Here is a 14,239-nt window from a genome sequence, read left to right on the forward strand (position 1 = left end):
TTATTAGTGAATTAATTGTAATTTAAATTTTTGTACATTTAATATTTCAAAAACTTATTTACAGACTTATAAATTATATATGTTACATATTGTGTAACCAATGTAGCACCCCGATACCTAAAATAGTTTATATGTAAAAAAAATCATACACAATCCTTTTATTTTCCTTTCATGCCTACTAGTGTACTTCTCTAATTTCATTTTTTTTATTACAAACATAATTAAATACATATGTAATGTTCAAATGCAATTTATATGTTTCTAGAAATTTCAAAATTTCTCTTTCCATGTTATTGGAGAAATTTATAATATTTTATTCATATAGTAAAATTTATGAAACGCATGTTCTTATTGAATTCACATTTCCTCTATCATTTTCTATTTTATAATTTAATTAATATCACATTATTATTAATAGACTATAAAAAAGCAACATAACTATGCATATATGTATTGTAATGGCCCATTCTATACACACCCCCCCTCCTTCCTGATTACACCCCCGTTGTGAGAGGAAAACTGTCGGTCCCACGCAGGCCCCACCTGTAAGTATGTGAGAGGAGGGGGTGAAAAAAGTAAATAGGTGGGGTGTAGAAAGTAGCACCCATTGTAATATTAGCTATGGGAGTTTTTCAAAAAAAAAAATGAAAATTTTCATTTTTAACCCTAAACTTTTAATGTTTGACAATTTAAGTATATACTTTTAATCTTTGTTTCTTTTTTAACCATAAAGTTTTAATCTTTGACAATTACCCTAAAGTTTTATTCTTTGACAATTTAAGTTTAAAATTTTTAATCTTTGTTTCCTTTTTAACCCTAAAGATTTAATCTTTGACAATTTAAGTTTAAAGTTTTAATATATGGTAATTTAACCCCTTTGATTAATTTGATTTTTTACTTCTAATTCAAAAGTTTTCATCTTTTGCGATTTAACCACTTTGATTTTTTTACTTATGTGTTGTAATCTTGGCTTTGGGGGTTTTTCAAAGAAAAAATGATTATGCATATGGTTGTTGTAACCTTGGCTTTAAGGGTTTTTCAAAAAAAAATTGATTTTTTTACTTTTCACCCAAAAGTGTTTCATAAATTACTTTAAACCCAAAACTATTTGTTTTTTTTTTTACTTTTAACACAAAACTTTTTATCTTTTGCAATCTATCTTCACAATTTTTTTACTTTCAACTTTGGTCCTTTATAGTTTTCATTTTCTGCAAATTTTTCGCTTTATGCTTCGTTCAAAATTTTGTGACTTAACACATCGTAACGTGCGTCTTTGGTTTAGCGTTTTTACGTTTCATTCTAAATTTTGCGAGTTAACACGACGCAACGTGCGTGTGTGGGTGAACGTTTTTACATCGTCTATTTTTTTCCCGTTTGACGGGTTCAACATAACGTGCGCGTCCTAAATCGACTTAGTTATAACTAAAGAATCTCCGCCGCATTGCGGCGGGTCGTAATACTAGTTTTTTTTAATTTGCATCTTATTTTTCAAAATATTATAATCTCATCCATTATTTTTATCTTTATCTTACTCAAAAACACTTGTCTTTGTTTTATTTCTTCTTTTAATACACTCACAATAGTTTGATAGGAGATGAATAGTACATTTTCATATATAAAAGGCTAGTGTAGCAATTCTTCAAAACATAGAGGTGGGACAAAGAAATAGTGAATAGAATGTAGTAAGTTTTTAGTGGATTTTTTTTTTAAATTTTTCGACTAAACTTTATAAATGGCACAAATGGTTTTTATAACGTATGACTCAATTGGTTTGACATATATACAAGTTTTACAACTTATATGAATTGATATTAGCATGTCTAACTTGTCCAATTCAGTTTAGAGTTTCATTCTATGTCAAAAGTCAAGTTGTTTGACTTTTGCTTTGACTTTTTATTCAGACCCATTTGGTCGACGTTTAGATCTGTTTTAAACTTGTTTTAGGACCATAATATTGTTTAGTATAACTCTCTGAACTTATACCACTTGGTCATTGCGTTTGATGAGTTATATGACAAGTCTTGAAAATATTATTAAAAATGACCACAATGCCCTTATGTGGTCAAATGGGCTAATTAAATCGTTTTGAATTAATTGCCAAAATTGTCCCTGAGGTTTGGGCACGTTTGTCATTTTCGTCCAAAATGACACTTTTGTACCAAATTACCCCCAACGTTTGTAACTTTTTTGACATTTTCATCAAAACCATTAACTTAGTTTATTTTTCTGTTAAGTTGAGAATATTTGGATGAAACTGGCAAATATAAAACCACAGGGACGATTTTGGCAATTTACTCAAACCCTTTTTAATTTCTTTTATTTAATTATTTTTTACATATATAATAAAAAGAATATACATGGAGTTTTTAGTAAAAAAAATTAATAGTTTTGTAACGTAATTTTTTTATATTTTCATCCAAATCACTAACTCGATTTATTTTTTCTGTTAAGGTGAAGGATGTTTTAAATTTTATAAATTAAGACATAAATTAATTTACAGCTTCTTTATATAAATCAGTTGTATAAAGAGAAAACGTCATTCGTGTGCAAAACATAACAATCGATTACAACTTTTAGTATTTATCAGTTGTAGAGATAGAAAAAAATTGTAAAACGTTACATGTTTTTTTAAATGTGTTGAGCACCTAGGAAATATGTTGGTAGAAATAAAATATTTATTTAATTTAGATTGTGAGGGTAACTAACTAATACTTATTCTGAGTGGCTTGAGTAAAGAAACTTTTGGTTCATAACATTATAATTACAATTTGGTGGGTAATTTTAAGGTTTGGTAACGATACGTTGTTTGATAGGGGGGGGGGGGGCTCTGGCTTCTGTCTTTCCTTAGGAGCGAATTTAAAAGAGTAGAAGATGAATTACAAACTTGTTACATATGACAAGATTTTTTTATTTGACCTTTTTCAAAAAGGTCACCAGCATTTTAGTTTTATAAAATTTAGAGGTTTAAGTATATTTTATTTTTATAAAACTGATCTATGTAAAAAGTTAGAAATTAAATTTGTCTTAGTTTATAAACATCCTTCGCCTTAATAGAAAAATTAACTTAGTTAGTGGTTGGATGAAAATTTATAAAAATTATGTGACAAAGCTATTATTTTTTTCATATAAAAATTGCATGTATATTATTTTTTATTATATATGTAACAAAATTAATTAAATAAAAGAAATTTAAAAGAGTTTGAGTAAATTGCCAAAATCGTCCCTATGGTTTTATATTTGCCAGTTTCATCCAAATATCCTCAACTTAACAGAAAAAATAAACTAAGTTAGTGGTTTGGATAAAAATGGCAAAAAGTTACAAACATTGGGGGCAATTTAGTACAAAAGTGTCATTTTGAACGAAAATGGCAAACCTGCCCAAACCTCAGGGACGATTTGGCAATTAACTCAATGGTTTTAATCTAAACCAAGTTATAAAATGACTTTATAACAGAATATATATCAATTAAAGATATATTTTTAATACTTAGAAGTCATAAGCTCATCCGACCTTCTGAACCTGTCTTTACGTGCATAACTAGTTATGCGAACCTAATTCGCATACACTAAGCGTAACGAGTCAAAACTTTACAAAACCTTTCAAAATCAGAATGTTGGTTACTTAACCTTTATCCAACGAGTCTTACACTCGGATAGGTATAAACCACCTTCTAATTAATCTACGCTTAATCTAGCGAATCGATATTATTCTTATGTAACGGATCGTGTCTAAGGAACTAACCTATGACTCGTATACATTCTAACAAATAACTGAATCTATTCACTCCGGACTAAAGAACCCCCCAGATATTTGGACTTGAGTTTTTATACTTTGACTTTATGGCTTTTACTATATTAAAACCGTTATCGGTTGGAAGCTAGCAAAAAGGTAAATACTCATAACTTATTTTATTTTTAAACTTGTGGTATGGCGAATACGTCACTTGAAGCGAGTATTACATAAATGAGTCGCCTATGATAACTCATAAATCTAACAACTCGGTTTAATCCGTTTTATTTGATAACTGAAACAATTGGGGGTTATTGGTACCGTGTCCAGGCATCCCGACTCATGAACTATTATGGCCATACAGAATAACGTCCGGGGTAGGCATACTGACTGTAAGACACGTTATTCAACTTTGGTGTGTATCTTAATCATTATAGCACTGAAAATGACCGACTTTGATATTTGGTTTCCATTGTATGACAAATATGTAAATCTAATGACAAGATAAAATCCCAAGAAATATTAAATGATTACCTACGGGTTTTCTCTATGTATAAAAACATTTTTGAAAAACTATTTTCAAAATGAGTCAGTTAATTGTATTTATCAGTGAAAGTTGACGTATCAAAAGATTGAACTGGAGGTACCAAACCTTGATATTAGGATGGGAATCTGGGTCGGCTATGATAAAGGCTATGGAATTTGCAACTCCTAGCTTAAGGCCTATGATGTCTAAGCTTGTTTTATCTCGATCCTGCCTGTGGGCTTTAACTTTAACAACTTTTATTTGTATATTCAGACACTTTTAATGTTATGAATATTTTTGCTCTAATACTTCTGTTGCATATTATTAAATTGTGATACTGTTATCCAATCGTTACGACCCTTCCGGGCCCACCGGAAATCGGATTCAGGGTGTGACAGGTTAGTATCAGAGCTACAATTTGAGTGAATTGGACACTAGGCTTTTGTGTCTAAACTCAAATATCACAAACGCAGATTCCATAAGACTATTATGAGTCTAGACCCGAACATAAGACTACTCTTATTTGTATATATTTAGTTACTGATTTTATAAATGTTTTACAATGCCGCTGAGATGCCGTAGATGAGGCAAATAATCTATGATGGCTCACGGATTGGGTAGCTTGAACTGCTATATGGCGAACACATTATTTTGGAGATGAAGACTCCGATACGAGGTTGCTGAACCTCGTCACCAGATACTATTTCTCTTGATATTCCTTTGATATAACTTTATACCCATACTATTCATTATCGTGGGAATCCGCTAATTCCTCCTCTATAATAAATCCACACCTAGAAAACTTTAACGAATCACTAAACCCTCCAACATTAAGCAGGGAGAAACAAGAAGAGGACTAGCGAATATGACGAAAAGGGGATGGATGAAGACTATTTTCTTTATTATGTTTTGTTTTTTTTTTTCCAAAAGGTCCACTTATGGACAATGTTGTATTTCATTTCCAAAAGTCCTTATGGGACAAAGTATAGTAATCCATTGATTTAATGAAATCCAATGTTAAGTTTCTTTCCTATTATTTAATTGATCTGCTAGTAATATCCCAAATTCTTACTGATGGTGATATAGCTCCCGACTGAACAAATGGCAAGCATGAATATTGGCAATATATCTAAGAAAAACGGTAGTGACGACTACGATCACCGAGACCGTTTGGACAAAGAAAATAAACTTCAATCCTTAATCGCCGAAGAAGTCGGTAAAGCTATGGTCGAATTCACAGCTAAGTTTAAAGGGCCGGAACCATCAGTACCAAAGGAGAAATCTGTTTCCAAACCCACTCTAAAACTGAAAAGACTCACTACTCCTCAACTAAGAGTGAGCAAAGTGTAAAGAATGTTGTCAAAACTGAGCACCGCAGCTCTAAGGATGGGTGCACTTATAAATATTTCGTCTCATGTAAACCACGTGACTTTACGGGTGAGAAAGGAGCCATTGATGCTTTAAAATGGCTCGACGAGATGGAGACCGTAATTGACATAAGCGGTTATGCTATCAAGAACACTATTAAATACGTGTCCCAATCCTTCAAGGAGGATGCTTTAACCTGGTGGAAGGAACTGATCCAATCCACAGGCAAGGTTGCACTGTACAACCTAAGTTGGACCAAATTCGTGGAGCCGATCTGAGTGTCGAACCCATGAGACTCTCTGGAAAGTGTATCGATCAATGCAGTATAGCTAAAATAAGTCCAAGTATCGAACCCACGAGACTCTCTAATTACATTTACTAGAATTGACTACTAATTACTAGACTGACACGAATAAATTTGTTTTGTTGATTAGGGGGTTTTCTAAGAAACTACCAAATTAAACTAAATACACTAAAAATGACTAAACACATGAACTAAGACTGAGGTTTGATAAGATGATGGAAAAACACTACCTAAGTTTGAATCCTACACTTGCAATACATGTTCTAACGGTTTTGGAACTAATGTGGAAACTTGGATCTTCATATACTAAACCTAGAGGATAACCGAACAGGATCCTCAACCCTTCTCGAGAAGACACCTTGGCAACCTACTAGGTTGTTTAACTACCGGTTTAAAGGACTCCTTCACAGGCTCTCCTGGTGTTATAATAAAGCACCCTTAGACACTCTACCTCACGACACAGGAATCTAGAGAAACTATGATTTATAATCTAACTCAGCTAGCAGATAGAGATCGTGAACTAAGGGAATCTGTCCTAGAAACCTAATCACTCGAGACTAGCCAACACCCTCTCACCTCACGGCTATTGAAATTGGTAGAACACTTAATCCTAACTAATTCCTAATCATAGTTTCTACGGGAAAAGTATACTATTAACCGTAAACTAGCCGCTAATACACAGTCCACGACCTAACAAGCATTCATACTTAGAAGACATCCACAAGAACGCAAGTGAAACATATGATAAAGATTCAAATAAGATTAAGCATGCATAAACACTAGAACATTGAAACCAAAGTTTAATACTTTACTAATCAATTCAACAATTCATGTCCATACCGAATAGAAACATAATTAAACAAATGTATTTATCTTTTAACCTAGGTAGTGATAAATAAACTGGCATAACATTGTCATGAAATAAAGAACAATAGTCACAACAAGTTCAATAATCATGATTAACAAAGAACAAAGACGTGAGATGGTAAAACCTGAAAGTTCTTCGATCTTGTGCTTCAAAGTCTTCAACTTTTTTATTCTTATCTTCAAAATCACTTCCTAATAGCTGCAAATTCGTCCTCTCAATGCTCTAGTTCGTCTATGTTACATTTAGGGTTGTTTATGGGCTTAAATAGGGTGAAATATGGGCTTCCACACGCTGAACATGCATCTGTTCGCGTCGCGCGGGCTTCTTAATGCTTCGTGGTCGCGCGACGCGACCACCATCCGTACACCAAAACCCGTTTTCGGCATAACTTCTTTGTTTCAACTCCGTTTTCTTCACTGTTTTCGCCTACGACTTCTTAATTCAATTGTTTATCATCTAATCTTCTCAAATATCCATTTCCATTCCATGAGAATCCTTTACTAAGCCCAAACCTTCTCCTGTGTGCTCGTTTCTTTAACGTCTTAGCTCGTTTTTACTTCCAGAATCCTGCAAAACACACAAGACACAATAATATACAAAACCAATGGTAAAACAACAGAAAACGACTCGAATTATTATACAAACTATACATGGAAAAGATGTAATTTACATTACATCACCTATCTTAGCTTTGCTATTGGTGGGATATACCGAGCATGATGATGATAATGATTTTGACAGCATTCTATCACCTTATACTTTGCATGCCCCAATGTTTGAATTTTTTTACGACTTTTTACATGAGTACCAAATATCTTTTACTCTTAGGCCAAGTGTAATGGTGTCACGCTCCATCTCATACGGTCGTGAACCCCGAGTGAAACACTTTCTCTAGGGGCGTGATCAACGGCGTCGAGACACCAAGAAGGAGAAGGGGTGATGCAGGTTAGGGATGAGCATGGTATCGAACCAATACTGAAAATGGGAAAAGTGGGTAACACTACCGAAAATAATCGGTACGGTACTGATACCGGTATTTTCCGGTAAATCAACAAAATACAAGTAATGTACCGAAACCGGTGCCGGTCCAGAAAAGTGGGGAAAATGGGTTTTGGTGCCCGTACCTGATACCAATTGCTCATTCCTAATGCATGTAATGGGCGTTGTGAAGGAGAAGGGGTGGCGGGCCTCATGGAACCAACCAGTCAGATTCATTCTTCTTTTTTATGTTTTTCGTTTAAATGTTATTTAATGAGTGGTGTGTAGGGAAAATTATGAAATCATTAAATATTAAAAGTTAAAAAAGTGAGTGAGAGCTCATATCTATATGACATTAATATGACACTTTATGATATAACATTGAAAACAAGTAAACCCTATTTTTTTTTTGAACGACAAATCACTTTATATATAAATATAAAGAGCCAGCAAGAAGCTGGGAAAATCCAAAACAAAACAAAACAATAGAAAACAGAAAACAGGACAATTACATCAACTCAACTACATCGAACATCATCCAGTTCTCCCACTTGGGCTTCTTCCACTTTGAACGATTGCATATCCAAAGATAGGAGTCCTCTTTTACAAGGTCCACCGTCTTCATAATCGGGATAAAACAGTCATCAAAAACCTTCGCATTTCTCGCACTCCAAATTCTCAAAACCGTAGAAATACAAACCATGTTAACAATTCGTTTCCATACTCTACTTCCCGGACTCTCTTTGACATAATTAAGCAGATCCGCGAGTGAAGAGCAATCCGCCGGGAACCTGATACGAACCCAAGCCAACACGTTCCACCAAATACTTCTAGCCCAAAGACAAGATAGAAAAATGTGGTTGGAAGTTTCCACATGTAAACCACATCGTGGACAGTTCACATCGACCAATGGCACACCCCTTTTTGCCAGCCCCTCCCTCGACGCTACCCGATCAATAACCGCTCTCCATAAAAGGAAGTTTCCTTTTGGAGGAGCCCAGCTATTCCAATTCAGTTTCGGCTCGATGCCCGACAAATTAAGCCGAGCCTTTTCGAGGTCCTCCCGAACTTGCTTGACCGAGAATAAAGAATCTGAAGCATTTCGCCACTTACAAACTCCATTCTCCACAATTAAATTCTGATTCAAAGCTAAGTTTTCCTTCTCGAAAATCTTATCCATCTTCCCTATATCATTCCACACTCCTGGAACCGACTTCTTTAAGGGAATGATGAGATTCGAAGAATTAGATTTGTGAACCGAAGAGATCACCTTAGCGAAAAGTTGGTTCGGGTTCGGCTTATATCTCTACCACCATTTGACTAACATGGCATAATTGAAATCCTTAATGCTTCCAATACCAGTCCCGCCTATCTTTTTTGACTTTTGAAGCCTTTCCCAGCGCACCCACCTGAGTTTCTTATTAGAATCAGAAATCCCCCAAACAAAATCCCTGCGAATCTTCTCTAATCTGTTGAGGACACACTTTGGGGCAACATAAAGGGAAAGAAAGTACGAAGGAATACTTCCTAGAACCGATTTAGCCAAAGTAATCCTGCCCGAAAAAGATAAATACTTGGCCTTCCATTTTGATAATTTCGACTTAAACTTGTTAACCACGGGATCCTAAAACTTTGCCCTCTTCATGTTGACCCCGATAGGAATACCCAAATAAGAGAAAGGGGTTTGGCCGACGCCGTAATTCAGAATAGAAGCAATTCTCGACTTCTCGGAATCGCTAACCCCAAAACCGAAAATATTGCTTTTCTGAAGGTTAACTTTGAGCTCAGAGACTAAGTATAACCATCGAAGAAGACGGTTAAGCGTAACCGCATTCTTATCCGTCCACTTACCTATAAAAAGCACGTCGTCCGCATAGCAAAGATGGGAAAGGATTGGACCCCATTGGGAAGTTGGAACCCCTCGAACAAACCGGCTTCCATGACCCTTTTCATAAACAAACTAATTATTTCCATGGCAATAATAAAAAGAAAGGGGGATATACACGTCCTTATTGATTCTAAGAGCATTCACAATGGTTCTCAATCTCTATCAATATTATTTAACCAAAATAAGTCTTTTTCCTGAACTTTGTTTATTTTTTTACAACCTCTCACGTTAGGTTCTCTATCTCCATGTCTATATTACTCACAAATACATATTTTATTGTTTTCTCTCGGTTTTATACGCTTACAAAATTATATGTAGAGATGAATACTAAGTGTGAATACTTAAAACTTATGTAGATTTTCTAAACCTTATCTTTATTTTAAGGATGTTTACGGAAAATGCCTAAAAGAAAACCATATATATAATTTGAAGAAAGCGATTTAAAGAGAAGAATGTGATGTGAATGCAAGTAAATCTTGTTAAATATCAAAATCTGAAAAAATAGGCAAGAAAGTCTTATTAAATATCAAAATCAGAAAAAAACACACTATATATCTCATCATGCTTGTTAACCACAACCAATGAACCAAACCCACGCCCACCCCTCTCCCATATAGTGTGAGAAAATCATAAAAACCCACACCTTCCCCATTCTTCAGGAAATCAAAAAAAAAAAAAAAAAAAAAAAAAAATCCATACGATTTTCTACTTATAAAAATCAAAATCACACCCACAAAAACCATAAAATGGAAGCCGACGACCAAAACTACTTCAGCCGGCCAAACCACCCATTACAACCCCTTGAACAACAATCCAGGTCCAGTGTTAACGGTGACGACGATTCAACTGCGGAGCCGCAACAACCGGACAAACCAAAGCCACAACAAAAAAGAGGAACAACAAAGGACAGGCATACGAAAGTTGACGGCCGGGGCCGTCGAATCCGTATGCCTGCTTTGTGCGCCGCTAGAGTGTTCCAGCTCACTCGTGAGCTGGGACACAGGTCTGACGGCGAGACCATCGAGTGGCTGCTACAACAGGCGGAACCTTCCGTCATAGCAGCCACTGGAACTGGAACAATTCCAGCCAACTTTACTTCTCTCAACATCTCACTCCGCGGATCCAGCTCCACGGTCTCGGCTGGACCTATGTCATACAAAAACGGTTTTATGTTCGTCGCAAACCAACCGACGTCGTATTTAATGGATTTTGCGCCCCCCTTGGATCCGAGGGCTGTTCAAATGAACCCGTCTGGTGTCCCGGAGGGTAACGAACAAATTCCAAGTAGTGCAGGGTTTTCCTATGATCCCAAGTGGAATTTTTCGTCTACTAGTAATAGTAGTAGTAATAATAATAATAGTAACAGTACGGATAATCCTTATGAGTTTAGGAATTTAATGAGTTTTGGTGCGCAAACGGGTCACTTTCACGGACAACAGTTTAGTGATGGAGCCATGGCGACAACAGGCGGGATGATGGCGGCGTTAAGCTCGAGTAGACCGTTTTCCGGCGGTGGTTCTGATCACCAGAAAGTCATGATTTACGGAGATCATCAACATGAACCAAGTAGCAGCCACAACTCTTAAGATCAGATACATATTTATGCAAGGTATTATTATTGTGAGAAGACCAAAGAGGCAAAATTTTACATGTTTTTTTTTATAGGATTTAGTAAATGTAATTCATGTATTTAATTATATGATTAAGAGGTATGTTTGTTTGATTTGAAGTTTTATCTGAGTGAAGCTTTAACAAAGATACTCGAGCTTGTTTGATTCGAATTTTTATCGAGTCAATCTAGTTTTAGCATAAATAAACAAAGTTTATAGAATTTCATGATGTTATGTATTTAAAATTGGTTATGTAATTAACGAATTCATATATATAATGTTTAGGTTATTAAAAAATATATATATTGTTATGAAAAATACTTTATGTATAAACATTGAGTTTTTGCACTTCTGTGTGGTCGGTTAATATATTTATTTTGGCCGTAAAAAGAAATCACATGAAAATATACATATGTCGACAAGTATGAATGTATTAATTGAAAACGCTAATTTTTCAATCACAAAGAGACCTCATTACAATATTTTTAAATACACCAAAGGGTGCATTGGATATTTGGATTGAGAGGCTTCTTTGAGCTCCATTAAAATATTCCAAGCTTAAGTTTTAAAGACAGAAATCAGTGTTGGAATGAGTTGATGTAAATTTGGTCCAAAAGTTTGCTAGAGATCGTGCACGAGATGAGGTGTTTTGTGTGTAGGTTTGTGATTGTGTGTAGGTCTTCATCACACGACTAAGTGCAAATCGATTCCATGAATGATGTCCAAATATAATCTTGTTGCCAACGTCTCCCGGACACTTTGAGCAAATCCTACACAGGTTATAATCAAAACAAATATTGGATTCATAAGAGATGTTTGGCCTAAATTACAGCTAACGAGCTTGTGTGTTTTGGTTGTACATGAAAGGAGAACTCCATATTTAATGACTCTTCGGTGGTGGAAATTTTAGGATTAACGGCCTATTAGAAATTCTCCATTTGGGTATCGGCAGGGACAAACCTCATCAAGTATGATCATCCGTACGGGCAGTGGCGGAACTAGCCCAAAAAGTTAGGGGTATCCTATTTTTTTTTAGGATCAGGGGTATCCTTTATATAACGGAAACGGAGTTGAGGGGTATTTTTACACTATGGAAATGGAGTTAAGGGGTATTTTTACACTACGGAGACGAGGTTGAGGGGTAGCCCGTGCTACCCCTACTCACACTATAAGTCCGCCACTGCGTATGGGGGTGATTGTCACGCCTAGGACTATCTATAAATTAAGAACCCTCTCAGTTGAAAACAAACAGTCCAATTTAGCCTTTTTAACCCGTTTAGTCCATTTGACCTTTTATGCTTTATTGCTAGCCCTTAAAAGTTGGCCTTTTTCTATAGTAGTTATATTTAATATTTTTTTGTGGGTTGGCTCGCCGAGCCTTGAGTTGACTCAATGACTCAAGCTTAATGCTTTCAGCTAGTTAAGATTTTTTGAGTCGATTTGAGCTAGCTTGTTTAACTTCAAGCCTGTGCTCTAGCTTAGGTTGGCTCGGCTTGCCTCACTCGATAAGATAACCTACCTCATTCCTCCGGATCACGTTGCTCTTCCAAGCCCATGACTTGATGCTTGTTTGAAGCCTTTGTGAATGACAATTTTGGTTCGTTTTGAAGCTTAAAGCCTTTTGAAATATGCATCACCTCAATATCTCCCCAAACCAAACATCATTCCAAAGGGAAACATTGGACCTACTTATGAATTTCCTTGTAAGCAATGATGAAACATGCATGCTAGTTTCTTTAAAAGCTTCTTCTCAGCATGAAGCCATGAACAATATTTAATTATTTATCTAAGTGCTTAATAATCCATAGATTTCATTCAACTTTACTTGATCACGAATTGCTTTAAATCATAACTGTAAGATTAAATATTATTATGTTTAATATTTAATATATAGCCATCTTAATCATTTACATTATAGAGATCAAAATATATTAGAACCTATTATTAAATTAGTTGGTAATTGTTGATGGACCATATTACCCTTAGTAACTAATTAGGTTTCCTCCTGTGTGCTTATATAAGGAGAATAAGGTGGAGGTTTAAGGGTTACTCAGTTTCACAATTCACACCCCATAAGCCATAACATCATCACGAAACCTCCTCTCCTAAACCGATACCCTTTTCGGTTTTCTTAGCACCATCATCAGTCAGCACCCTAAGGAGGAACCAGATCAAGATGACAGGCATGTCGAACTCTCTCACTGGATTCTCCTCTGCACTATCTGCGGTGACAGGTATGATTCATATGTTTTCCTTCATGAACAAACAGAACTGAACCAACATGTGGTATCAGAGCATATGTTGATTAGTCAGTTCTGTTTTCGTATCCATAATTCTGGGATTGAAACTTGGAAAACGAAATTTTGAAACCTTTAAAACCGGTGACAGCCGATTTCGAGTTCATCAGTTTGCGACTCGAGATCTCTGTTTTTCGATGAAAAGGTTAATTGTTTGATCACCGAATTAACTGGATTATAATTTTAGCCGAAATCTGTTTAGTAAAATTATCAAAATTCAGGTTTCGGGTTCCAGAATATTATTTTTTATGATTAGGGTTCATCATGTTCATGTGAAAATTCGAATATTCTATTATGATTTGGAATATGATTTGGATTATTAAGTGTTTTTCCTGTTTTTGATCTAATTTTGTCCTCTAAATTTTTTAGAAAACTGTTAAAAGATAAAGAGATTGAAATTTCGAAATCTGTTGACAAAATTAGATCAGCTTAAACAGGAAAGGATATCTTTTAATCCCTTAGATTTCGAATTTTCGGTTATGATATCACAATTAACAGCTGTTAGCGAGGTTGCTACTCGAGACCACGAGGTTGCTACTCGCAACCATAACGTCATTAGTCGAGACCATGAGGTTGCTACTCGCAACCATAACGTCATGACTCGCAACCATGAGGTTGCTACTCGCAATCATGAGGTTGCTACTCGCAACCATAACGTCATTACTCGCGA

At 35.3% G+C, this 14,239-nt stretch overlaps 2 protein-coding genes across 2 annotated transcripts; one reads left to right on the plus strand and one right to left on the minus strand.

Moving 5' to 3' along the window:
* Window positions 1-8,282: 8,282 nt before the first annotated feature.
* On the minus strand, window positions 8,283-8,954 carry LOC110913625. The gene has a single exon (XM_022158447.1). The coding sequence runs from the start codon at window positions 8,952-8,954 to the stop codon at window positions 8,283-8,285; it is 672 nt and encodes a 223-aa protein (XP_022014139.1).
* A 1,302-nt stretch (window positions 8,955-10,256) lies between these two features.
* On the plus strand, window positions 10,257-11,385 carry LOC110911452 (transcription factor PCF1). Its single transcript, XM_022156072.2, has one exon. The coding sequence runs from the start codon at window positions 10,409-10,411 to the stop codon at window positions 11,246-11,248; it is 840 nt and encodes a 279-aa protein (XP_022011764.1). The 5' UTR covers window positions 10,257-10,408; the 3' UTR covers window positions 11,249-11,385.
* The last annotated feature ends 2,854 nt before the right edge of the window (window positions 11,386-14,239 follow it).

This window comes from Helianthus annuus, chromosome 15 (assembly GCF_002127325.2).
Source record: "Helianthus annuus cultivar XRQ/B chromosome 15, HanXRQr2.0-SUNRISE, whole genome shotgun sequence".
Classification (NCBI taxonomy): domain Eukaryota; kingdom Viridiplantae; phylum Streptophyta; class Magnoliopsida; order Asterales; family Asteraceae; genus Helianthus; species Helianthus annuus.

What these genes read in the sequence shown, in the direction of transcription:
- LOC110911452 (XM_022156072.2), top strand. Translation starts at nt 10,409, where the DNA reads ATGGAAGCCGACGACCAAAACTACTTCAGCCGGCCAAACCACCCATTA.
- LOC110913625 (XM_022158447.1), bottom strand. Translation starts at nt 8,954, where the DNA reads ATGGATAAGATTTTCGAGAAGGAAAACTTAGCTTTGAATCAGAATTTA.